Raw genomic sequence first — 27,347 nt, forward strand, 5'->3', positions numbered from 1 at the left:
AGAGCAAACTATTAGAGAAAGCTTTGCATATGTACGGCGTGGCTTTGGCTGACAACAGCTGATAAATAAAACACCATGACTTGTGTGAAAGCAGTGTCCCTGCTTTCCCAGTGTCCCCTAATAGCGGTGAATGCTACAGTATGTTGCATAGCTAAACAGTGTTAGTAACCATTCTGATGTCTGAATATTATCTGTACTCTGTATTATCTGTGCAGAAAACACGTCTTGGCTGAGCTACATTCAGGGTGAAAGGGGAAAAGTTGTCCTAAAACATTCCTTTAAAAAAGCACCGCTTTTACAGGAGACCAACAGCACCAACTTTTTCACCTTCAACTCTCTGAGGCCTAAAGTGATTGTGGAGCTTTTGTTTACCTTCTTGTTTTCATTTTTTGTACATTTATGTTTGTATATCATTTATTTTACTGAGTAGGTGCCACAGGATTAAACTGAATCAGGGAAAATGTGCTACATATTAACAGCTTCTGTAGCAGAAGCTGGTTTACAAATTACATGAGGTGGATTTCTGGAATTAAAGATTTCTACTGTTTCTTCTGTTCTGTTTATTTGGTTATGAGATCTAATTTTAGCAAGATTTAGCGTGCAAAGAAGCTGATTTGCAGAACTCATATAAATGTAAATATAATTGCTCCATTATTCTTTTGCACCTTTGTAAAATACCTATTTGTAAAATAAATGTATTTGGATGACATTTCATATGAACACCTGTTATTGACAATTTTTATACTTCACATAAGTTAAATTATAGGACGAGCATGATTTGTGTGTAAATATTTATGTGAAAGGAGTCAGGAATTCTATTAAATACACTTTATTACATCAACCACATTCATTAGCACTTATAGACAGAAGCAAAAACAGATTGTATGGAACTCCACTGCCGGACTTTAAGCTTGAAAGCTTGAAAAAATTCCTCCTTCGACCACCGTGATGCCTTATCCTCAAACCTCTCATCACAACCCTTCATGGAAGCTGAATCCAGATAGAGGCTGGACGATGGTGGACCCACACCACCACTTGCTGGGCTAGCAGGCCTCTTAAGCCATGCCCCGTCTCTCAGGTAGTTCAATAAAACGAGATGGTTGAGTTCACTGATCACCTGGGCCAAAATGGTGCAGCAGCACTTCAAAGAGATTCAACCAGACAAATAAGTGGTTTCATGCGTTTTCCCAGCTCTTTATGAATAAGGTGTGTTGTAGAATGAGCTGATCAAGTTTTGCACTGGAGCCAGTACGCTAATGTAATTAACAATAGAAGCTTATACCTCACCAGTTAGCATCATGAAAACTGTAGGCCTAAATCAACACACATTCACCTCTGTGCAAAGATGTTAAGCAAGCCTATTCAAGATAAATTGTGGTTTCTGACACTGTACGACAAAGTGATAAAGTTTTTCCATTATTATAGATAACAGTCAACCAGCATCGTATAAACGTTCACTATTTCTTAGCCACAATAGCCTCGTACCTCGAGTGCAAAACTAAAGCTCTAGACATCAAACATATCTTGACTGGTCAACTACATTTGGGTAAAGGGCATAATTCTGTAAATGTGTTTTTTTTTCCTCTCTGTTGAACTATTCATTTAGCCTGAGAAAACACTGTACATGTGGGTCCAAGGCTAGAATTCTCCACCTTATGGTACTTTACATCAGCAAAAACCATTTTACTGTCCAAGCAGACATGTAGAAGAGCAGATATTTGATCAGTTTTATACAGGACGCTTCTCTGTCCCCAACTCCACACCTTTCCTGTCTCCAACTCCACACCTTTCCTGTCCCCACTGGCATCATAACCCCCCCCCCCCACCATCCTCCTCCCTCATCCCTCTCTCTGTTGGTCTCAGCCCCAGTTGTGCTGGTCCTCTGGTGTGGATGTCAAGATTTCCGTTACCAGCCCCGTTCCGATGGTTTTATTGCCGTCTCTTAGTGTGAACCTTTGTCCTTTCTCCAGAACCATGGGCTGCCGGAGTGTCAGGGTTAGGGAAGCATCTTCTCCTGGCATGATCATCTCCTATACATGCAAACATATTCAATGATATACATGAAGCTGCTTAAACAAAAAAAGAAGGATATACTATATTTCCAAAAGTATTCAATCACCCATCCAAATAATTGATTTCACGTGTTCCAATACCTTCCATGGCCAAATGTGTATAAAACCAAGCACGTAGGCCTGCTGACTGCTTCTACAAACATTTGTGAAAGAATGTGTCGCTCCCAGGAGTTCAGTGAATTCCATCGTTGTATCGTGATTGGACACCACGTGCAATAAGTCCAGTCATGAAATTTCCTCACTACTAAATATTCCACAGTCAACTGTCAATGGTATTATAACAAAGTGGAAGCGATGGGGAACGACAGCCACGAAGTGGTAGACCACGTAAAATGACAGAGCGGGGTCAGCAGATGCTGAGGTGCATAGCGTGCACTTCTGCAGTCAATCGCTATAGACCTCCAAACTTTATGTGGCTTTCAGATTAGCTCATGAACAGCACTTAAGAGAGCTTCACAGAGACTGTGAGCCAGGCCTTCTTGTCCAACATCAGTGTCTGACCTCACAAATGTGCTTCTTGAAGAATGGCCAAAAATTCCCATAAACACACTCCTAAACCTTGTGGAAAGCCTTCCGTGAAGAATTGAAACTGTTATAGCTACAAAGGGTGGGCCGACATCATATTAAACCCTATGGATTAAGAATGGGATCTCACTCATTTCATAGGCATGTGAAGGCAGACGAGCAAAGTAACAAAGTTAGCCTGAAATATCACTATGTACAGTGCAGTGAAGAAATGTTTGCCCCCTTTCTGCAATGTATTCATCTATGCAAGAGCAGCAAGGCAGAAAACTAAACTTCTACTAACCGAAGGAACATTGCTCATATTGGCAAAAACAATCCTTAACCCTTTTGAGAAAATGGTCAATGGGAAGACAACTCTGAAATTGAGTTTCTAGACAACACAGGCCCTGTTTATATCTGTAAAGCAAGCTCTGAATTTCACAATAGGAACATCATACAGACAACAAAACATGGTGGTGGTAGTCTGGAGATGTTTTGCTACCTTAGGTCAACTTATTATTGAAGGAATAATGAATTCTGTTCTGTATCAGAGACTTATTAAGGAGAGTGTCCATCTGTCCATGACCTGAAGCTAAAACAGTACGGTTATGTAGCAATAGATCATCTAAAACAGAAGAAAGAATAGTTTGAACTAAAATTCCTCCACAACATGAAACACTGGATAACTTTTATTTAAGTAAATTAAGTAATAATGAAAAAAGTGGTTTGTGTTTTTTATTTGTCTAATATTAGATTTTATTTAAAGAACTAGAAGCATTCACTGTGACCAACATGCACACAGAGAAAATCAGGAGTAAGGGCAAATTTTAGAGTTCTGAATCTCTTCTTCTGTGGTAGTAGACTGTATGCTTGAAAATAGCTCAGTTTGAAGCTTAGTGGTTTTTAAGAAAAAATATCAGATCAGTATCAGATGATATAGCTTTCAGTATCAATATCAAAGGTTAATTAAAGAAAAATGATTATTATAAGAGGGTAGAAGTGCATTGCATACCTTGTCATCAGGTAGCTGGACTCTGCAGGCCATGTCCCAGGTCAGAGAGAACATGACGGGCATGAAGTTAGTGACAAAGGGCTTGTGTCTGCCGCCTTCCTCTTTACTCAGGATGTACACCTGAAATGAGTGTTCGCAATGAACACATCGTTAAGGGCTGTGATGACAGAATGGATATACAAGTAATTAGTATGCCAAGTGATGTAGCGTTGGTAAAAATGTGCTTCCATGAGATGGACTGGAAACCAGCTCTCTAACAGAGTGAGTGAGTTAGCCACTCTGCTACAGAGCCAAATACAAAGCACACACTTGCGCACACCTCAGAAGACCATTTTCCATCCATGAGCTAAAACATGTAACCTAGGAATGGCTACTGTCACGTTAAACCTGCATCACCATAAAGAGCTTTTTAAGGAGTTAATATATTTTATTTGTTTGTGTAGGCCTATATAGAACTGAAGGAAGAGATCTGCTTCTTTATACAATTTTAATAATTACTCGTCACTTCCCACATCACTGAAATATCCAACAGACAGGATTTGTTTGTCCATGCAGCCTCAATTAACAGTCTTATCCTTTATACTTGTGCGCACCCAAAGACACTCATCTATACATACACCGAACTGCCCAAGTATACCAACCTTATATCTACACCTTTTCCATTTTATCAGGTCCACATGCACTCAGTAATTCTATAATTACAGACTGCAGTCCATCTGTTCCTCAGCATAATTTGTTATCCCTTTTGACCCTAATCTTCAATGGTCAGGACCACCACAGAGAATTATTTAAGTATTATTTAAGTGATGGATCATTTTCAACACTGCAGTGACACTTAGACATGCCTTCCTTCATCCAATTTGTAGATGTAAAGTCAGACACAATAGCCCATCTGTTGCTGCAGTCTGTGTCAGTCATCCTCTAATCCTGTGTCAGTCATCCTCCCAGGATGTTGCCCAAAGGGCTCTGCAGGCTGGCAGTGCTGTGTCTAAACCACTCATACCTGGGACTCGCGAGTGGTGCAACCGTCCAAGCGTTGGACCCATCATCAGGAGATCGCGAGTTCAAACCCTGGTGATGCTTCAGCCATCCGTAGCTGGGAGTCCAAGAGAGCACAATTGGCCTCGCTCTCTCTGGGTGGGTAGGATGGCCCCCTTCTCCCACCATCACTCAACGCGATACTAGTCAGTGCAGGCATTTGGTTAGCTGACGTAACAGATCTGGCGGTTGGTGCTTTTCTCTGAGCGCGTTCAGCTGTCCTGTGATGTTGCGTGAGTGGCAGTTTGAAAAGAAGTGGTGGTTGGTTTCACAGGTCTCAGAGGAAGCCTGTGTTAGCCTTCAACCTCCTAGTATTGGTAGCGTGATTGGGGGAGTCCTAAGTAGCGGGTGGAATTGGAAACGACTAAATTGGAGAGAGAAAAATACCTGCTCTGTGATGGTCCTGCTCATTGAACAACAGGGTGGAAAGGGGCTAACAAAGTATACAGAGAAACAGATGGACTACAGTCTGTAATTGCACCTGTGTGGTAAGTGGAGTTGATAACATGGACAATGAGTGTAGAAACAATGGGGTGTATTTAATGAAGGGGATGGCTGGTGTATGGTTGGTTATACCTGTGCTCTGACTTTCTGGTGGGGTTGGATGGATCCTGGTTTGCACATCACCATCCCCCTCCTCACATCCTCTCTCTTCAGCCCTCTAACCAGAGCACCCAGATTATCACCCGCTTCAGCACGATCTAAAGACTGGTGGAACATCTCAATGCCTGAGAGAGAGAGAGAGAGAGAGAGAGAGAGAGAGAGAGAGAGAGAGAGAGAGAGAGAGAGAGAGAGAGAGAGAGAGAGAGGGAGGGAGGGAGGGAGGGAGGGAGGGAGGGAGAGAGAGAGGGAGGGAGGGAGGGAGGGAGGGAGGGAGGGAGGGAGGGAGAGAGAGAGAGAGAGAGAGAGAGAGAGAGAGAGAGAGAGAGAGAGAGATCCTGTGCCTTTAGACTGACACACTATATTGCCAAAATCATGTATACACCTGGGCATCACACCTATATGAGCTTGCTGGACAACCCACTTCAAAACAATGGGCAAGAACATGGAGTGTGTCTGTGGGAATCTGTGCACATTCAGTCAAAAGAGCATTTGTAAGGTCTGGCTCTAATGTCAGATGAGAAGGGGTAGTTCACAACTGACATTCCAATTAATTTATGTCCATATCATGCAGTCTCAATTAACAGTCTTATCCTGAACACTTGCCAGTGCCCATTGCACCCAAAAGTTGTTTGCAGGATGTAACTAATATTAAGGTATAGGAAAGTGAGAACACAGCAGTTTATTTTAAATGCATAATTAAGGTGTAATAAAGCAGCAGTTTATATACAAAATATTATTAACAAGCAATATGAAGAAACACTCACCTGTAACGACTGATTTAGCAGAGCGATTGTGTCCCACAAACTCACACTCATCTCCCTTCTTTATCAACCCTCTCTCCAGAGTGCCGGCTACTACTGTTCCACGACCTGCACACAGGAAACACACTCTGTCACACATAAAAACAAACTCCATAAAACTGTTATAAAGACATAAAACATATGTGACAGCTGCACCATGACCGGCAAACAGGAAACATGCTCCACCACACACATACACACACACACACACACAGACCTGGGATGGAGTAGACGCCCTCTATGGGCAGAAGGAATGGTTTGTCCAGTTGTCTCTTTGGCAGAGGAATATATTCGTCCACCACCTGCAGCAATTGCATAACAGCATCCAGTCCCAGTTCCGGCTGCTTGTTCTACACATGCATACAAAAGATACTTAGGTTAAACAGTTTGTATTGTATCAAACTCAGAGGCCTGGGGGGATTTCATAACTCACAAAGTTAATAAATATAACAGTCAATCCCGTTAGATAATACTTCCATTAGATTTAAATTATTTTGAAACATTATGGACATTCCTCCATTTTTATCCATCCGTTCGGTTTTTGTCTTCTATCCAGCTAGCCATCCATTCATCCGTCTAGTGTTTCATCCTACTATCCATCCATCCAGCTAGCCCAATTAAGTCTATCTAGCTACCCAGTTATCTACATATACTGCTTGCTACCCATCCCTTTCGCCGTCCATAGCTACCCATCCATTTCGCCATCCATAGCTATCCATCCATTTCGCCGTCCATAGCTATCCATCCATTTCGCCGTCCATCTTCCCAGCTGTTCCTCCATGTAGCCATCAATCCATTCAGATTTCTTTCATGTATCTAGCCATCTCGCTATCCATTCATCTAGTGCCATCCACTCTTCCACCCATCCACCTAGCAGAGGTCTGTGTGGGACTGATTTTTTTAGTCCTGCTCATGGACAATTTCATGCCACTTCAGCCTAAAATCTGCACCGTTTGTCCCACCCCAACTCACGCATCTTCAGAACTGGTTTCCATCTGCTTCAGTCACAACTGAAAATGACTGCCAGCTTTGCGTATTCACCTTACCTAAGAGCATTTTCCATAGCTGTGCCCAAGTGACTTTGTAAATGCTCTGTTGTTTCTTTCAAAAAAGCAATTCACATGACTGCTAGTTTCTTTTTACAACTCCTTTAGAATGTCTATTTGGAATAAGTTTACAATATTTTGTTATTTTGCTATTGTTATTTTACACGTCACGTCAATTATTAATTCATACTTGGTGGGTCCCCTGCAGGAATGCAGACCTCTACCACCTAGCTATCAACCCATCAATCCAGCTTGCTATCCATTCTTCTGTCCATCCAGTCATCAACCCAGTCATAAATCAATCAAGCTACCTATTCAACTATCTAGCTATCCATCCATACAGCTACCCATTCATTAATCCAGCTATTTGTCCAACAACCTATCCATCCATCTAGCTGTCCATCCATGCATTACGTAATCCAATCAATCACTTAGCTAGCTGCCCATCCACTCAGCTATCAGTCAGTTCCTCTACTCATCCATCCAAACAATCCATCCATACATCCAGTCAGCTAGTTAGCTATCCATCACTCTAACCATCTGGCTGTCCATCTATCAACTCAGCAGTCCATCTACGCAGTTAGGTATTTAACTATCAATGCACTCATCCATCCAGCAATCCACATATATATCCAGTTAGCTAACTAGCTAGCTATCCATTTATATATCCAGCTAGCCATCCATCCATCCATTCATCCCATCTCTCTCTCTCTCTCTCTCTCTCTCTCTCTGTACCTCCAATGCACAGAGTGCAGACCCGATGACCACAGGTGTTTTCTCTCCGTCATAACCAAACTCTGTGAGCAGCTCCCTGATTTCTAGCTCCACCAGCTCCAGCATCTCCTTATCCTCCACTGCATCTGCTTTATTCACAAACACGACCACATGCTCTACTCCAATCTGCCTGGCCAATAAGAGGTGCTCCCGTGTCTGAGGCATTTGACCATCTGTTGCTGCAACAACCAGGATACAGCCGTCCATCTGAGCAGTTCCTGTGATCATATTCTAGAGAGAGAGAGAGAAAGAGAGAGAGACAGAGGGAGAAAGGGAGAGAAACAGAAAGAGAGAGATTAAGTACAGGGTGAGTCAAAAGTCATAGGACACCGTTTTATTTCATTTTATTTTTTATGCTGTCACAAGCCTCCACGATGTGGTGCTGAAGGTGGTGTTTGTTGCAGAATTCTCAGTATACACAATTTGTCTGAGATGACCCCAGAGATAAAGGTCGATAATAAAATAAAAAAGAAAAGAAAAGAAAACTCACATCACTGGCAATTACACTGCACTTCTGCCCAGAGATATTAGGAACTGCATGTAACATTTTTCAATATGTAATGATTTGGAAAACCAATTACTGTTCTGACTATATCGCCCAGCCATATGAGTGCATGCACATTAACATTATTAACGCAATGTCCAGGTATGTAGGTGTGATGTATCAGGCATACATTGTGCAGCATGTATGTCTGACGGTGTGATTACCTTGACATAATCAGCGTGTCCGGGGCAGTCTGTGTGTGCATAGTGCCGGTTGGCTGTCGTGTATTCTACGTGCGAGGCGTTGATAGTGATTCCTCTGGCTTTCTCCTCAGGAGCATTATCAATGTCCTCATACTTCTTGTATCTCGCTCCTCCTGCCTCTGCCAAGACTAACACGCACAGAGGAAAAGAACATATGATTGAAGAGTTCTTTGATGTCACTTGCTTTGGCTGCAAAACCCGAGAGGGTTGGATGAAGACGAACATTCTGTAGGCTTCAAATATCAACTACTTGGGCTGCAATTAGTTATTTCTGTGGTTTATTGGAAATCATTATTAGGAATCACTCATTATACAGCTTTAGCTCATGTAAAAGACGATGGAACTCAACCTGTTATGTGTTGTAGAACGAGGTTTACCCCATGCGCATGCTTTGCAGTGCTTAAAAGTAAAAGTGATCATTTTATTGTTGCAACTACTTATTGAAGTCATTTCTTCTTCCTCCACTGTTCTCAAAGTGTTAAAAAACGCTTGGTGTGAAGGTTCCACTGTGTTAACACACAGTGATGCAAATTAGAAGAGAGCTTTCAGGTAAAACGTAACATGCATTTTATGTTGTTAAGGTTCAAGTATAACACCCTTTTAGCCATCTTCTCATGTTCCTATAGCAAAGTCCTCTGGCAACCTGCAAGTTACCACAGCAATCAGACAGATATTTCTGCAGATTCGCTTGAATATTCTTTTTATAACCTTTTTCATCATGTGTTTTGATTACTTGGTTATATAACCCACAGAATTTACGTTTTTACTTGAATCACCTTTTTGTTGACTGTAATATAGCACTGTTTTGAAGCACGTAAACAACTCTAGCCAGAACTAGCCAGGCTGAAGTACAGCCTCCACTTGGTGGGGTAACCTGCAGCTATGCCCCCTAAAATAAATAATGAACACGCATGTGTAGAAAAGTCCATATCTTTCTATACAAATTCAACACATTACTTTTATCTCTAAGCAGTTGCACCAAACTATCCTACAGAGATCATTCAAATTATTACTACCAAATAAAAGGTCAGTATTTAATACAGGTTCTATTCACAAACAAAATGTGTTAAGTTGTGCCCAATTCCTCCCTACAACGCCACAATCATGTTTACATTCTTGCCGCACCTTCCCTCCGTTCCACAGCTAACATCAACAAAACCCAAATGCTATGTCAGTATGCCACACCTCTGTGACGATGGCAGAAATGTATCCAAAACTCAATTCTCTCTGGTTCCACTTATTTTCACTTACTCAGAATGTTTTTTGCAGCGTGAGACTATGGTAGAGTGTTTCTATTGAGCTGCAATGCGAGTAGGACAGTGCTGTTACCTTTGGTGATGGCTGCAGTGAGTGTCGTCTTCCCATGGTCCACATGACCGATAGTGCCAATATTGACGTGAGGTTTATCACGGGAAAAGACTTTCTTGGCCTCAGCAGCAAAGCTCCTGCGACTAAGCGGCACTGCGCACTGAGAGAGCGAGAAGATGTTCAGTTTTCTTATTTTCAGTGGGTCAGTTAAAGATGCAGTGCAGCTGCCACTTACCAGTTTGAAGGAGCTGTGCAGTAAACTGGATGAGGTCAGCTGGAGGGCTGATGGAGAGAGAGAAAAAGTAATGAACACGCAACCACTCAAAATAATCCTCTTTACAAGTCCCAAAGATAAGGCAGAGTGAAGTATCCACAAAACACCTGGTTTCAGGGTCTGTTAAGTTAGAGAACTGGTCAATCAACAACACAGCTAACAAATGAATGGCCATTTGGTCAAACAGCAGACTGGATCATAGCAAAAATACCTCGTGGCTTAGTCCGCCTTCAGTTTTAGCTTTATACTAATGCATAAGATAGACAGAAAACAGGGACAGACATGTGGCTACACATAAGAGTTAATGAATTCAATTAACTGCCAGAAAGGAAAGAACAACAAGAAGGGGGGGCTTTGGCCAAAATGAATGCAGGGCTGATCTGGGAGGCTTATTTTTCTTGGTGATGACATTGGTAACACGATCACATGTACAAGACTAAAAAGAAACAGTGGTGCAAAATTTAGCAGTGAACAGAAGAATTCATTTGGAAATATATTTTCTAATGTCAAAGTAACCGAGGAAAACCAGCCACTTTGAGTCGCTTTCTACACAAGGTCCTCATTAAATGATGCGTCAACACTGTACGCTTGCCAGACCAACACACTTTCTGGAGTTTCTAAAGAGAATATAAGCTAGTTTAGAAGTTGCCTTCTCAGTCAAGTCCTTAGCAACACTCTCACGTTCAGGCACTCGTGTTTGTTCATGTGAGGGACAAAACGTGATACCTGTTTACAGATATTGGCAGAACCGTGACATTTTACAGTCCTGCTGAATCATAAAAGCTGCGTTTCATTGACTTCTTAGTCTGTATATCGTTTCCCACTTCGTATGATAAAATGGAAGAACTACCTGAGAACCCGCGTACATCGCTAAGAGAAAACAAGACTATAAAAATGTGCCCGATATCTGCAACTAGGCAGAGATAGGCCGTCACTCTTTGCTCTGCTACAGGTCAGCACGCTTTTAATAGTGCAGAAGACGTCCAGTGATGAGTCATTTGAGACACAGGCCGCTCCTTTCACACAGTGGTTATAGTGGACCTGGTGGCATGATGTTTACAGTGTCTACGCAGCAGAACCTTCTGTCCTACAGTAATGCGCAAACATATGACAGGGTGTCTGAGACGGACCACTACCATCACTAACTCTGTTACCTGCAACAGTGCTCCACAATCAGTGGTAGTGATTAGGGGAACATTTCAGACATGGCATAACCTAGTTTTAACACTTAAAATACCTTTGGATGTCCAGTAAGGAATCTGTTTAGTCTAATCTGCCCGTCGTTTAAACCTTTTAAGGCTACATTAAATATCTGACCATTTGCAAAGCAGCCCTTAGCTTCAAAAGCTTTACTCTCCAACGGTTAGACATACTGCACTAAATTACAGTGGATGAGGTGAACTACACTTCACCCTACTACCTAATAGCGCAGTGCACTTGGAGCAAGATGCGTTTGGGACACGGCCCATATCCGAAAGCTCATGCCTTTGACATATTATGGGGACACCAACTAGTTTTCCTGTAAAGAGTCGTTTGGGACGCGGCGCACTAGGCGCGCAGTAAGGACCGGCGCCGTCCACGTCTTTAACGGCTACAGCACCAACATCAATAGCCCGCTAATGTCCAGTGCGGAGGAACCGAGGACGCAGCCAGTGTGTCCATCGCCTTCACTGCCTTCAACATGCGAAGGGTCTAAACGCCTCTGAAGTCTTCCACGTCTCTTCATCCCGCTGCGCGGACGGACCGTGACCTTGCTCTCCGCGCGGAGCATCCACGCGCTCCCGTGACCGCAGGTCCGTTCACTTATCCCCCCTCCACTCTCACTCACACAAGACCACCCCACTGCTTACAACGAACGGTTTTCCGCAGCCTCACGCGCGCACATGGCCCCCGGTCCAAGCCGAACCGGGCCGGTCCCGGTGATTCTTACCGGAGAAACCCGCGCGGAGCCCCACGAGCGCCGCCATTTCCCAGAAAAGAAGCGCTACTCTGCGCATGCGCCCCAAAATAACGGACGAGACCTGACCGTAAACTTTCTAACAGACCGGACCAAACAAAGCACGAGCGCGCAGAAACGCACGGGTTCATCCATTCATCACTTTCCTTACGATAATAGAGAAGATATTACAATTAGACAACTTCCGACTGAAATGAATGAATGAATGAATGGATGAACGAACGAATGAATGAATGAATAAATAAATAACACGCCTTACGTCATTCCCGTATGAACCGATTATGTCAGGAAGCAAAGAGCACCAGCAGCAGTCTCTAATTAAAATCTTTTAGCTCTCTGTTTAAACACCTTAATATGTAATATGTCTGTATGCTCGTGTAAAAACTATAAATCAAAAAGAATTTTGACTTCTGACTCGAAATATATTACATGTTCCTGGAGGATCATCGTTATCGAGGTCAACAAGAATTGTTTGAGGCCTTGAACAAAAGCGATCCTGTCAGAAATCAATAATTAATCAATCATTTAGAAACGCTCGTCTGAGCGCGCTGCGCTGTGATCTTGGGTCATCATGCAGAAGACTTGCGGTCAAAGAACGCAATGCATGCCCTGAAAGGCAATACTCACCAAGAGTACTGCAGCAAGTTTAGGTTGGTGTTATCCAGGATTTATTCACTGGGTGTGTTTTGTGAAGGACTCTTATTGTAGAGGGCGGGGGAAGGGAGGCCCCTGAGTGTGCGGGAGCTGTGAGACAGAAGACGTGAGTCGGGGAGCAGTGAGACAGAAGACGTGAGTCGGGGAGCAGTGAGACAGAAGACGTGAGCCGGGGAGCAGTGAGACAGAAGACGTGAGTCGGGGAGCAGTGAGACAGAAGACGTGAGTCGGGGAGCAGTGAGACAGAAGACGTGAGCCGGGGAGCAGTGAGACAGAAGACGTGAGCCGGGGAGCAGTGAGACAGAAGAAGTGAGCCGGGGAGCTGTGAGACAGAAGACGTGAGTCGGGGAGCAGTGAGACAGAAGACGTGAGCCGGGGAGCAGTGAGACAGAAGACGTGAGCCGGGGAGCAGTGAGACAGAAGAAGTGAGCCGGGGAGCTGTGAGACAGAAGACGTGAGCCGGGGAGCAGTGAGACAGAAGACGTGAGCCGGGGAGCAGTGAGACAGAAGACGTGAGACAGAAGACGTGAGCCGGGGAGCAGTGAGACAGAAGACGTGAGCCGGGGAGCAGTGAGACAGAAGACGTGAGCCGGGGAGCTGTGAGACAGAAAACGTGAGCCGGGGAGCTGTGAGACAGAAGACGTGAGCCGGGGAGCTTTGAGACAGAAGACGTGAGCCGGGGAGCAGTGAGACAGAAGACGTGAGCCGGGGAGCAGTGAGACAGAAGACGTGAGTCGGGGAGCAGTGAGACAGAAGACGTGAGCCGGGGAGCTGTGAGACAGAAGACGTGAGACAGAAGACGTGAGCCGGGGAGCTGTGAGACAGAAGACGTGAGCCGGGGAGCAGTGAGACAGAAGACGTGAGCCGGGGAGCTGTGAGACAGAAGACGTGAGACAGAAGACGTGAGCCGGGGAGCAGTGAGACAGAAGACGTGAGCCGGGGAGCAGTGAGACAGAAGACGTGAGCCGGGGAGCTGTGAGACAGAAGATGTGAGCCGGGGAGCAGTGAGACAGAAGACGTGAGCCGGGGAGCAGTGAGACAGAAGACGTGAGCCGGGGAGCTGTGAGACAGAAGATGTGAGCCGGGGAGCAGTGAGACAGAAGACGTGAGCCGGGGAGCAGTGAGACAGAAGACGTGAGTCGGGGAGCAGTGAGACAGAAGACGTGAGCCGGGGAGCTGTGAGACAGAAGACGTGAGCCGGGGAGCAGTGAGACAGAAGACGTGAGCCGGGGAGCAGTGAGACAGAAGACGTGAGCCGGGGAGCGAGCGGTCCTTTAGGGCAGTGCAGCATTACTGATTACTGTGACCAGCAGCAGCCGGACAGTAAATCTTTTTTAATGCTACAATATTTAAACAGGTCCACTAATTTTACTGGGCGCAGGGAACTGGAGACGGTGACGGTTATATAAACACAATCGCAGTGCTCCTGTGTGGGCTCTAGCTACGATCCTTCAGAGATTTGTGGTTCTAGCTTGAAAACTGCAACCTGTGGAAAAAGAGAGGAATATAACAAAACGCGGTTGAAGGTGATGTAAGCTAAAATGAAACAGCACTTTTTGACAAAGACCTGTAACTTCTGTGTGCTTTAAATAACGTTAATAGACTAACGGGAATACAGCCCTTTAACCTCAGTATGACCGTTACGCAGGAGCGTTTACCCTCTGAAGCCCACAGCAGTATCAGCTGAGCTGAGCTGAGCTGAGCTGAGCTGAGCTGAGCTGAGCTGAGCTGAGCTGAGCTGAGCTGAGCTGAGCTGAGCTGAGCTGAGCTGAGCTGAGCTGAAGAGTCCGCTCAGCTGATACATGCTGCGGCTGAAGGTCGAGCGCTGGACTAAAGGCGTCAGAGTGTCTGAGTATTACGGTAAACCTGTGGGAACGTAATCACAGAGCGACTGTAAAGCGGCTGTCACGCTGACAAACTGCTCGCGGCGACGGGAAAGTGTGAGAATATTCTGGAGCTCAGTTTATATCCCCGCACAGCCGGCCAGCCGCTCACTCAGCCAGCCGCACACTCGGACAGCCGCACACTCGGGCAGCCGCACACTCAGCCAGCCGCACACACTGTCCGTAAAAACAGACTGCTGACCGCTGGATAGACTAACATCTAACGGTAAGGTGATTTTTCGTTATTTATCTGATGCTGAGAGTGTGTGTGTGTGTGTGTGTGTGTGTGTGTGTGTGTGTGGTTGTGTTGTGTGTGTGTGTGTGTGTGTGTGTGTGGTTGTGTTGTGTGTGTGTGTGTGTGTGGTTGTGTTGTGTTGTGTGTGTGTGTGTGTGTGTGTGTGTGTGTGTGTGTGTGTGTGGGTGTGTGTGTGTGTGTGTGTGTGGTTGTGTTTTGTGTGTGTGGTTGTGTGTGTGTGTGTGTGTGTGTGGTTGTGTTTTGTGTGTGTGGTTGTGTTTTGTGTGTGTGTGTGTGTGGTTGTGTTTTGTGTGTGTGTGTGTGTGGTTGTGTTTTGTGTGTGTGTGGTTGTGTTGTGTTGTGTGTGTGTGTGTGTGGTTGTGTGTGTGTGTGTGTGTGTGTGGTTGTGTTTTGTGTGTGTGGTTGTGTTTTGTGTGTGTGTGGTTGTGTTTTGTGTGTGTGGTTGTGTTTTGTGTGTGTGTGTGTGTGGTTGTGTTTTGTGTGTGTGTGTGTGTGGTTGTGTTTTGTGTGTTTTGTGTGTGTGTGTGTGTGTGTGTGGTTGTGTGTTGTGTGTGTGTGTGTGTGTGTGTGTGTGTGGTTGTGTGTTGTGTGTGTGTGGTTGTGTGTTGTGTGTGTGTGTGGTTGTGTGTTGTGTGTGTGTGTGTGTGGTTGTGTTGTGTTGTGTGTGTGTGTGTGTGTGTGTGTGGTTGTGTTTTGTGTGTGTGTGGTTGTGTTTTGTGTGTGTGTGGTTGTGTTTTGTGTGTGTGTGTGGTTGTGTTTTGTGTGTGTGTGTGTGTGTGTGGTTGTGTTTTGTGTGTGTGGTTGTGTTTTGTGTGTGTGTGGTTGTGTTTTGTGTGTGTGGTTGTGTTTTGTGTGTGTGTGTGTGTGGTTGTGTTTTGTGTGTTTTGTGTGTGTGTGTGTGTGTGGTTGTGTTTTGTGTGTGTGTGTGTGTGTGTGTGTGTGTGGTTGTGTGTTGTGTGTGTGTGTGGTTGTGTTGTGTTGTGTGTGTGTGTGTGTGTGTGTGTGTGTGTGTGTGTGGTTGTGTTTTGTGTGTGTGTGGTTGTGTTTTGTGTGTGTGTGTGTGTGTGTGTGGTTGTGTTTTGTGTGTGTGTGTGTGTGTGTGTGTGTGTGTGTAGAGTCTGGAGGCACTGAATGCTATTTTACCGTTTCTGTGATTGTTCCTTGCAGCCGAGTGAAGTTCTGGTTTATTTTAGAATGGACACTTTAAGAGTTGTTCTTCATCAAGTATGAAAGCCTGGGTGTGATAACGTGTGACGTAGACTGAGTGTATGTACTGTTAGTCCGCTTACCTTGTCAGGTTTCTGAGACATGGTGAAGTTATTAAATTCGTGTCATTTCTGTTCTTCCTTTTTTGACGTGTAATGACATAGCTACTATTTTTATTATCCCCGTACTTCCATAATAATCTGCTACAGAATATAATGATATAACACAACATGACAGTCAGTTGCAGGTATTTTCAGTTCTGTGTGTAGGACTGTAATCTGCAGTACCTGTGGGGTGTCCTGTAGTACAGTAACTGTCTGAATTTACTGTGAGAATCTTCATCCTGTAGAAATTGTTGTAGTATTGCTGTAGATGTTTATGATAAGGGACAATGCAGGTGGTGTAATTTGTTTTAAAAACACAATTGAAAGTCGTGTTTTGAATTGAGGGGGAGATTTCACTTTGGCCTTATACTGGAGGTCCACCAATATGTTTTTTTCTTCAAGGTCAATATTGATTATTAGTAATTGATAACTGATATTTGGGGCCAAAATTCATTTATTATAAATGTGATGTTTGTAGTGTGAAATGCTACTAGAATGCAACTCTTACTTGCCACTTCCATTAAATGGCTGTAGCGTTGAATATTAGAGCACTTAAATGAATTTAAATGAATAGAATAACTAAATACATTTAAAACAATCCTTTATATATATATATATATATATATAAATAGTTCTCTTGAAATCATATAAATAGCTCACCAAGGCCAAGTGCTGATTCTGATCATAGGAAAAATGCTGAATGCGTCACTTGGGCTAATAATTGTGCTTTATACGTTAAATTTGTGGATGGTTTGGTCTTAAGTTATGCACGTCTTAATTTCACCAGCAGTATTGTTTATCGGTTTCATCTTTGGTGCATCCGTACAATCAAACTCCCATCTAGTAGGAGTGTGTGTGAATTTGAGCATAAGAGTTTAAACTAACCAAAACTATGACTGATATGATCTATAATACCAATAATAAGAATAAATAACAGTAATGCTAAGAGATGGTGTATATGACAGTCCAGCACAGAAGCGTATGTGCTTATTTTACATACTCATCGGTCGATACAAATGCAGAAGCTTTTCCATGATCCACTTCAAGACATGATACACGGCCCCCAAAATAAACAACATGAAGCACAGCTAGGGCAGGATCATCTAAGCTGAAATAATACAGCGTTTGAATATGTTATGTTTAAGTATGTTAAAAATATTTTTATTAAAGTCTAATCTGTAGAGGGAGCCGTGCCTATGAGAACAGCCATTGGCTTACAGGCTACTGAAGGTTGTTTTATTGGATCTGCATGAATTGGTGCTTCACGTAAATGATATGTATATCAGGTACTGGTTGGCTGGTACTCTTGACTGCGTTCACTGAAGCTGATTCATCATTTGCGCTCAAATCGCCGCTTGTTTCCACATCGTATGGAAATCTCCTGAATCAGACGCAGGTCGGACATTCAAATTTGCACTTTTTTTACACGGCCACTGCCATGAGAAGAAGCTGTTGCATAACAGTGACACGAAAAAAAGAGAATCATAAAAATATGACTTGCTTAGCGCTGTTGTGGGATAAAAGAAAAACCTTCATTTTTGATGTTTTTCAGTTCTTTTTTTTAAATTTGAAAACGTCTGTTAAACTTTACATTCTATGTCAAATTCACGGTGATAAAAGAAATGACCTAAAATGACTTGGAAAAACATCTAGTTCTACTGACTTGCACTAAAAGTAAAGTAGGTTTTTTTCCTTCTCCTGTAAAGTTGTCAGTTTGGAAATACAAGGCTTTCTTCCAACAACAGCGGTATACTGAGATTAATGAGGATGGAAGGTCACTACTAATTTGTACTGTAAATGACTCCATTAATGTTGATTTTTGTTGGTGACTGTTTTTGTAGATTTCAAGATACTGCGGAATTATTAGCCTTAGTATTGTTCATATTACTTTAAGATTTATTAAAGAAAGCTTATGTTTACCATTGAAAGCTTAATGGTCATATTGTCCAATTCTAAGAGTTAAGAGTCAGCACATAAGGCTGTGTGCTGACTAACGGTGGAATGCACAAGGACGTCAGATAACAGGTAATACCGCGAAGCTGATAGTAGTAGACCCTGGGATTAGCACACTACACATGTGGTTCATCTGGTCAGATAAGCAGAGCCATTGTCTGGAAAGCGGGGGGAGTTGATAAACACAGGAAATACCTTAAGCTGACCTTGCAGACGTGCTCACGTCTCGAGCGCATCCTTAAACTTTTATGATATAGATTGGTGAGATGGGCTAACACACACATTGGAGGCTGGGATAAGGGAAGAGCGCTCATGCGACTATAAAAAAAGGAGTCCGATGAGAAGGGGTCAGAGCTTGCTTGGGAGACACATGATGCATGTTCTCTGTTTGTAACCTCTCCAGAATTCTGTAATAAAACCGTTTGTTTCACTTCAGTCTGATCTACTTGTCTCAATTTTTTTGCATTAAAGAACACGCAGGACTAGTTTCGTCCACAATACAAATATCCACACTTATCCCAGTATTCTTTTTACTGAAGTGCCTGTTCAAATGAAAGTGTCAGTGTACTTGAGGTGAGCACCCAAGTATAGCCTATGTGTGAAACACGGAACGTAATGATTGCTACAAAGTTTTTTGTTGTTTTGTTTTGTTTTGTTTTGTTTTCTCTGTTTAGATGGCAGAAGGGAGTAGACGTCACCCTCAAAATCTGCAGGGAGTTCTGCAATTGGCTGTTGAAGCTGGCTCCGCCTCTGACGGCCCCACACTCCATGAGCCACTGTCACAGGAGGTAAACTAGAAATCTTGACCTTTAGTGCCCTGGAGAGAAAGTCAATAAAACATACTTTAAAATCTGAACACTATACTTGTTTTACTGATCTTCCACAAAATGGTAACAGCTGCTCTGACAGCATTGCCTCCAGGATCTCGCAGGCTGTTTTTTGTGATTTTGTAGAGGATTTTCTCTATTTCTACTATTTTAGCAGTATTTTGAATGTAGACTGCTGGGGATACAAATTACATTCTGTATACATATAAACATCAGTACTCTTTGGTATCGATAACAAAAATATTTTAACCCTCATAACTTGTTTAGACCAGTGTCACTTAAATTCTCTCTCTCTGTCTGTGTGCAGAGGATGGAGTTCCTGCGGGGGGCACTGGCAGAGGTGTGTAAGGGGCAGATGGATGAGGTGGAGCAGATGAAGCAGTGTGTGGCGGTGCTGCTAAGGGACGAGGGCTGCAGAGAGAGAGAGGGCGAAGGAGAGGGAGGGGAGGAGGATGAGGAGGATGAAAGAGAGGCTGCACTAGATTATTTGTCTGATCTCTGCGAGAATCTGGACAACGCAAGAGGTGTGTGTGTGTGTGTGTGTGTGTGTGTGTGTGTGTGTGTGTGTGTGTGTGTGTGTGTGTGTGTGTGTGTGTGTGTGTGTGTGTGTGTGTGTGTGTGTGTGTGTGTGTGTGTGTGTGTGTGTGCGCCAGACACTGACAGAGCAAAATTCAGCATGTGTCATGTTCTGTACCAGAAGCTGTATGTATGATGCACAGATAAATCTCAGTGTATGATTTACTGTGTAAATAGCTTTATATGTATAATTCAATCATCAAAAAATGTTGTGTGCGTTTTGAGAATGAAAAATAGTTAAAATCAATATCAGCTTATTGGCTAAGTGCATTTTTATGTTTGCATGAAATTGTTTGTATGGGTGAAATTGATGTTTACATAAATGGACAATACAGAATAGTAGTACAGAAGTAGTAATGAATGCTCATATAGCTGCATGCAAAAGTTTGAAGATTTTTCAGATTACAGGTTTTGTTGATTTTTCTAAGTGAAAATGAGCTAAAACGTCATCTACAGAGAACAACCTTAAATATGACCATTTTATAACAAATGTTCTTTGATAAAAAGGAAGGAGATGGAAATGCAGAGGTCTTGTGTTATCATTTAACTCTGCCCATGTTTATTACTTGCCTCTTTTATCATTTCACATTTTATTTTTTCTGACTTTTCTTACTCAGCTAATTTTTGTTGTTTGTGCTTCATTTCCACATTGCCCGATACTAATAAATATTATGCAAATTTCAAGTACTTTATATATTTTACATCAAGAAAAAAATAAACTAGTCTATTTCACAAATTTGCTTCACTTTGAATCATGACCTAAAAATAGTTCAGAATTCCGTACATTTCTTCTTCATCTTAATTGTTTAAAACTTTTTTTGTTTTAAATATTACTTTGATTTCAAAACTTTCTGTTGTTTATTCCATGTTATAATATTATGTTTACTTAAATATAATATTCATCTAAATATATCATGTGTGCCTGTGTGTTTCAGACCTGATGAAGATGGGTGGGTTGGATGTTTGTCTATCACGGTGTTTGTGTCACTCTGAGGCTGGCATACGCTGGAGGGCAGCTCAGCTGATTGCCAGCTGTTCCCAGAACATGCCTGAGGTGCAGGAGTACCTGCTCCAGCAGGGGGCACTACGCACACTGCTGCAGCTAATTGATCATGACTCGCACCCTACAGTCCGTGTCAAAGCGCTCTACGCTGTCTCCTGTGAGTCGAGTCTGTGTGTGTTTGTATTATAGAACTGCAGTAAGCTGTCTTTAACTCAGATGTAAGCCTACAGTAGGATCAGTAGCCTCCCATGCAATCTGACCACTTTAACACTGAATATTGGGTGACTCCATTACATTTGTGTTCTTGTACATAATACAACCAGAAAAAAGATTGATTTTAATACTGGAATCTTTTAATTTTTACTATACACATAATGTGACGCCTTAGACTGATGCATTTTTTCTTTTTTTAATCACTTTGTTATGTGTTTATTACTGTTTTTGTGGGTCTTTATAGTGCTGTGAATACACTAAGATTTAATATTGCTCTATCATGCACAAAGTAGCCTGCTCCTTTTTTTTTTTTGGCTTGGCTAGTTATAAACTAGAGAGGAGTCAGAATTACTGATTAATTCAGTTTAAAAAATGAATGGTAAATTTAAGAATGATGAGCAAATTCAACATTACACATTTTCTTATAGAAGCACCATGAAATGTCTGAACTCTGTAATCCACCAGGGGGCAGTTCACAATCTCTGGCATTTGTTTTAGTCAGAGGTTCCTATCTGTTTAGTTCAAAGATCTGTTTAGTCCATAGAAACAGTATTGTAGCCAGAGTTTGTAGCACTGTGTCCACTCACTGTCCACTCTATTAAACACTTGTTCCACCTTGTAGGTTTAAAGTTAGGAACAGTAGCTCATCTATTGCTACACATTTTTTATTAGTCATCCTAGACACTGTAGGATATTTTTGGTTGATGGACTATTCTCAGTCCAGCAGTGACACTGAGGTGTTTAAAAACTCCAGCCGCACTGCTGTATCTGATCCACTCAGACCAGGACAACACACACTAACACACCACCACCATGTCAGTGTCACTGCAGCACTGAGAATGATCCACCACCCAAATAATAGCTTCTCTATGGTGGTCCTGATCATTGAAGAACAGGGTGAAAGAGAAAACACAGAGAAACGCAGAGAAACACAGGGACTGTAGTCTGTAATTGCAGGCCTACACAGTGCACCTATATGTTAAGTGGAGCTGATGATATCGACAATCAGTGTAGGAACAAGGAGGGGGGTGTACTTAATGAAGTGGCTGGTCAGCTTATATTACAGCAGTCTGTTTCATTGTCTGTGGTTTCACCCAATACTGAGAAATGTGTTAATGTCAAATCAGCAATAGAATGGTCAGGCCCGTGTGTGTGAGAGTGAGAGAGTGAGACAGACAGACATCCCTCTCACTTTCCTTTCTGTTCGCAGGCTTGGTTCGGGAACAGGAGGCGGGTCTGCGGGAATTCCTGTCTCATGATGGTTTCTCTGTGCTGATGAGGGGGATGCAGTCAGAGTGTGAGAAGCTCCGAACAAAATCAGCCTTTCTGCTGCTCAACCTGCTCACCAGCCACCCTGAACACAAAGGTAAGTATGAGAGTGACTGTTTGTGACTAGTAGGGGTGTGCAGTCCAACTGCTTTTCATATTCGAGTGTCCTCCTCCGTTTCTGTTGTGATTGGCTACTTGTGTAACATACAATAGGGTCCCAAAGCCTAAGACCACACTGAAAATCTGTTTTTTCATTTAAACTTAGAATTTTGAAAAACTGCAAAGTGAAATGAAGAAGAAATATTTAAGATTCTGCATTATTTCAAGGTCACTGTTGAAGTGTAAGCACATTTGTGACATTGACCTTGTTAAGGTCTTTATACAAAAAGGAGGGATTTTTTTAGTCTTATCAGTTCCATTGAAGCATGTCTTCAGATGACTCTCAGGAGCATTTGATCTACTCATCAGAGGCTTTTGCACAAACATCTGGAGTCCATGTCAGCTTGAGTGCACACTGTCAATAAAAGATTCAAAATGCAATTTCAAAGACTCTGCTTATCATTCTATTGTAATGCTGATATCATTTGTAATTAAAAAAAGATTTTTCATTAAATCAGAAAGAAATTTAAAATAGAAACACCTTTACTGCTGGTCTCAGACTTTTGGACTGTTTTAGTCCAGGAAAGGAAAGTATAAAGACTGTTGCTGCTGTGTAACGGCTACTGCAGACAAGCACTGAGCTGATCAGCAAATAATACAAAGTACAGCTATAGCACATAAGAAGCATCACAGATCAGAGTTAATAAACACAAGCTCATATTACATGGTACTCTTAAAAATGTAATGTCATAAAAGTATTTAGTAAACATATATGAAGAGAGAAGTTTATGGGTGTAAATTTCAAGTTGTGTCCTCTACTATTGATTAGCGGTTTGTGTCTGGGCTTAATATAAGAAATGGAAGATGCTAGTTTGAGTGGTGCAGGTTTTTTGGATGCTATTGGTTATCCATTAACTTGTCAAAACAGAATGTAAAACAAATGTGTGATTCATTATGTAACTATGTAAATCTGTATTGAATGTATAGCAAAATGCTGTTTAATCAGTACTGGTCTCTCTCTCTCTCTCTCTCTCTCTCTCTCTCTCTCTCTCTCTCTCTCTCTCTCTCTCTCTTCTCTCTTCTCTCTTCTCTCTCTTCTCTCTTCTCTCTTCTCTCTCTTCTCTCTCTCCTCTCTCTCTCAGATACACTGTTGTGTATGGGAATGGTGCAGCAGCTAGTTGCAGTGCTTCGTTTGCCTCACTCCTCGGTGCATGAACACGTGCTTGGTGTCCTCTGCTGGTGAGTGGACTGTATTACTCTAAATATTCCCATGTATTCTATATCTCCTTAAATCTGCAACTGAAAATTGTTTCAATTTGTGGTCAATACTGCCTGTCACAATATTTCACATTTTAGCCACTTAACATGCAGAGCCTGTTCTCTTAAGTGGCTGCTTGCCTCAGAAATCAGATTTGTTTTTATACATTCACAAAAATCCGCCATTAATAGCAAAACAACTACAATTCACCCTCCCGTATGCAATCAAGCGTTTTTTGACACAGAACAAACTACATGGGAAGTTTTTTTCATAATTCACTGACTAACATTAGTCTTACTGCTTGACGGCTAACGTGATGACAAGTCAGCTTCTTTCTAGAACTCTATGTACTTCTTTACTGCCTGCTGCAATGGCTGGGTTATCAAAATATGGCCTTATTGCTGGTGGAGATGCTGACAACAAAAAATAATCAGATAAAAATGAGGAGACCAAAGAAAGCCTGTGACTAGAGCATGATTTTCAGATGTTGTATTGTCATCTGTCACAATGGCAGACACCACAAGTTTTCTCTTTACCACTGTTTAAAAACACAATGTTTAATAATATGGGCTCAGTTTAGAGCATGATTGCTGTTATAGTGCAACGGTCTTAAGTGATTTCAGTAACAAAATTGCAGTGTCCTTTAATAAAATGAAATAAAAAGATGAAAATGGAGGTGGGGCAACAAGACCAAATCACAAAAAATCTTCAGTCTGTCTGACTTTGTTGTCTCTGGTTTGACTGACATGATGAAAACAATGGAGTGTTTTTTGGTGCTGAAGCTTGCTTGTTAATAAATGTTTCTGTTATTGTGGCCATAAATTCTTAGCTTTTGGCTACAAGATTAATTGGCTTGGTTGCAATTTTTTATATTGGCCTAGCTGTAATTTACATAATTGATTAACCCGTTCATTTGGCTTATTATTCAATTAATGTTCCTAATGTACCAAACCTTCCTGTACCAAACCTGAAGTATGAAACTACATCTTGTGGTATTTATCTTCTAATTTGGTCTTTTTCATTTTCTTATATGATTCTAAATGAATACTTTCTTGTATTAATGTTTAACGTCATCACCTGTCTGTAAAGCACATTGAGCTGCCACCGGCATTAAACGTGCTACATAAATAAACATTATAATTAATAATAATTATATTTATATATAATAATATATATATTATTATTAATATATATATATATATATATATATATATATATATATATATATATATATATATATATATAAGTAAATGATAACTTTTTGCTTTTTGCCCCTACCATCATTATCAGTTCTTTCTGTCCAAGTAATGATTTGTTTTATGGTGTAGTGAAACAAAAGAAGCCATATTGCCTCCTGTGGTTCCTGTAGTGTATTGCAATCATAAAAACCTTATGTTTTCTTTTGTTTATTGCACAGTTTAGTGGAGGAATCTGGGCGTGGGGTTTCAGACTGCCGAGACCCATCGCTGGGACTAGAGGATCTGCTTAACCATAAATTCCAGGACCTACAGGGACGAGAGGAGAGCCAGGTACACTCATTCTTACACTCCTCTGCTCATTTTCCTCTCATCACTCCAGCTCTAGGCCTGTAGTCCATTTGCAATACAAAGTTTAATATAATTCATTCCTGCACTTGAGATAGCTAAAGATCGATTTTCTAGAGCCAAACAGGTGTTAGCAAAAACACCTCAATGGGCAATTGGATTACAAGGCTGGAGGTGGTGGGACACTATATGACACTCATTGTTTCATCCTTTAATTATTACCACATCCTCGGCTTTATTGTATTTTGAATTTGGCCTGAGTGATTATCAGTCAAAGTTCAAGCCTTTACCAGTTGCTGCTTTGGTACATTGTGTGCTCTTTACTCTCTAGATGGTGACTGAGAAGACGTCTAGCCATTCACCCACAACATTACAAACCAGCAGGATACTTAACAGAGTTAGCTAGCGTTAGCTATTTTCAGTGTTGATATTACAGATGGCAAAAAAACGTTAGTTTAAGGCAAATGTCTTGGAGCAAGAGGAGACTAAGCCAGAAAAAACTTTCTCAAAAAAGACATTTGTGACTAAATGTAGATCCTTATTTATATTTTATACATGAACTATTCTTATTTTATATTCAGTCTACAAAAAATCTATATAGCACCAGAATAATCCTTTTGTTTTGCTTAGGGCTCAAAAGACTACTCATATTTCCAGTTGAGCAAGAAATTGAGAAAGTCATCAGGACAAATGCACGTTAACTATTGATAGTTTATAATAATAATTTTTGGACATATTGCCCAGCCCTGCGTTGGGTGTTTGTTGTTTTCCTTGATATTTTGACTTTATCTCTCTCTGTCTTGTTAAGTTATTGCAAATGTTAAAGTCTCTTTTTCTTCCTGAAGGAGGAGCTGGAGTTCTGTGAACGATTGCGGGCAGCTTGTTTCCGAGGGCGGCCGCAAGAGGATAATGGGATGGACCGCTGAAGTCTTTCAGAAGACCAGTAATGACCCTTCCTATGCAGTAATTGGCCAGGATAAAGGAGGGATAACAGAATACCTTTTCTCCCTTCAGATAAACTAAAAAGAGATGGAGGGAGAGAGAGAGAAACCTGTTACTTAGTATGCTGAATGCACACAGATCCGTTTACAGCAAGAGACATGTTTTATGTACATATGTGTACAATATAAATCCATTGGTACATATTTCTGTGTAAAGAGTTTTATGATCTTGAGAGTTATGTTAGTTTGTGGACATAAAGTAAAACATACAGTGTAAAAATCAGCATATAATGCTTTATTGTAACTTAAAATAAAGCTTTCTTTTCCTGATTTTCAAATAGATTTGGTCATTTGGATGTTTTTTATGGAGTCCTTCACTGTGCAGATTTGATTACATTTGAATAAATCCAGGCTAGAAGGGATTGATTTGAATGTGTGTGCATGTGGATCAGTGTGAGTTGTGCATAACTACTCCCAACAGAGTAACACATTACGGCAGTATCTTGGCGTCGTTATAGTAGATGGACATGAACTGAAGACATGGCCTAATAACAATCAGTAATGGGAGAGAGGTGCTAAAAGATCACACCTTTAGGTTTTTAGCAAGAACAGGCTTCATAATGCATTGTTCTCGCAAAAGTGAGTGCACCCCTCACATTTCTGCAAATATTTTGTTATGTCTTCATGGGACAACACTATAGAAATGAAACTTGGATATAACTTACAGTAGTCAGTGTACAGCTTGTATAGCCGTACAGATTTACTGTCTTCTGAAAATAACACCCATTAATGTCTGAATTAGCTGGCAACACAAGTGTCTACACCTCACAGTGAACATGTCCAAATGCTGCTCAAAGTGTCAATATTTTGTCACCACCATTATTATTTAGCACTGCCTTAATCCTCTTGGGCATGGAATTCACCAGAGCTGCACAGGTTGCTACTGGAATCCTCTTCCACTCCTCCATGGTGACATCATTTATGTTAGACCATGTTAGACACCTTGCGCTCCTCCTCCTTCCGCTTGAGGATGCCCCACAGGTGCTCAGTTGGGTTTAGGCCTGGAGACATACTTGGCCAGTCCATCACCTTTACCTTCAGCAAGGCAGTTGTCATGTTGGAGGTGTGTTTGGGGTCATTATTGTCTTGGAAAACTGCCATACGCTGCAGTTTCTGAAGGGAGGAGATCATGCTCTGCTTCAGAATGTCACTGTACATGTTGGAATTCATGTTTCCCTCAATGAACCACAGCTCCCCAGTGCCAGCAGCACTCATGCAGCTCCAGACCATGACGCTACCACCAATATGCTTGACTGTAGGCAAGAGACAGTTGCATTGGTACTTCTCACCAGGGCGCCTCCACACATACTGGACACCATTTGAGCCAAACAAGTTTATCATAGCACATGTTTCCAGTAATCAATGT

General features: G+C 42.0%; 2 protein-coding genes across 2 annotated transcripts; one reads left to right on the forward strand and one right to left on the reverse strand.

Moving 5' to 3' along the window:
* Positions 1–813: 813 nt before the first annotated feature.
* Positions 814–12,167, reverse strand: tufm (Tu translation elongation factor, mitochondrial). The gene is made up of 10 exons (XM_017708080.2): positions 12,109–12,167; positions 10,140–10,186; positions 9,926–10,064; positions 8,558–8,724; positions 7,811–8,080; positions 6,247–6,379; positions 5,994–6,098; positions 5,203–5,354; positions 3,589–3,708; positions 814–2,030 (listed from the first exon to the last, which is right to left on the reverse strand). The coding sequence occupies exons 1-10, from the start codon at positions 12,143–12,145 to the stop codon at positions 1,860–1,862; spliced, it is 1,341 nt and encodes a 446-aa protein (XP_017563569.1). The 5' UTR covers positions 12,146–12,167; the 3' UTR covers positions 814–1,859.
* Positions 12,168–14,679: 2,512 nt separating this feature from the next.
* On the forward strand, positions 14,680–26,125 carry hspbp1 (HSPA (heat shock 70kDa) binding protein, cytoplasmic cochaperone 1). The gene is made up of 8 exons (XM_017708066.2): positions 14,680–14,898; positions 18,866–18,979; positions 19,326–19,542; positions 20,530–20,754; positions 22,021–22,176; positions 23,321–23,417; positions 24,854–24,965; positions 25,826–26,125. The coding sequence occupies exons 2-8, from the start codon at positions 18,866–18,868 to the stop codon at positions 25,904–25,906; spliced, it is 1,002 nt and encodes a 333-aa protein (XP_017563555.1). The 5' UTR covers positions 14,680–14,898; the 3' UTR covers positions 25,907–26,125.
* The last annotated feature ends 1,222 nt before the right edge of the window (positions 26,126–27,347 follow it).

Source organism: Pygocentrus nattereri, chromosome 1 (assembly GCF_015220715.1).
Source record: "Pygocentrus nattereri isolate fPygNat1 chromosome 1, fPygNat1.pri, whole genome shotgun sequence".
Classification (NCBI taxonomy): Eukaryota; Metazoa; Chordata; class Actinopteri; order Characiformes; family Serrasalmidae; genus Pygocentrus; species Pygocentrus nattereri.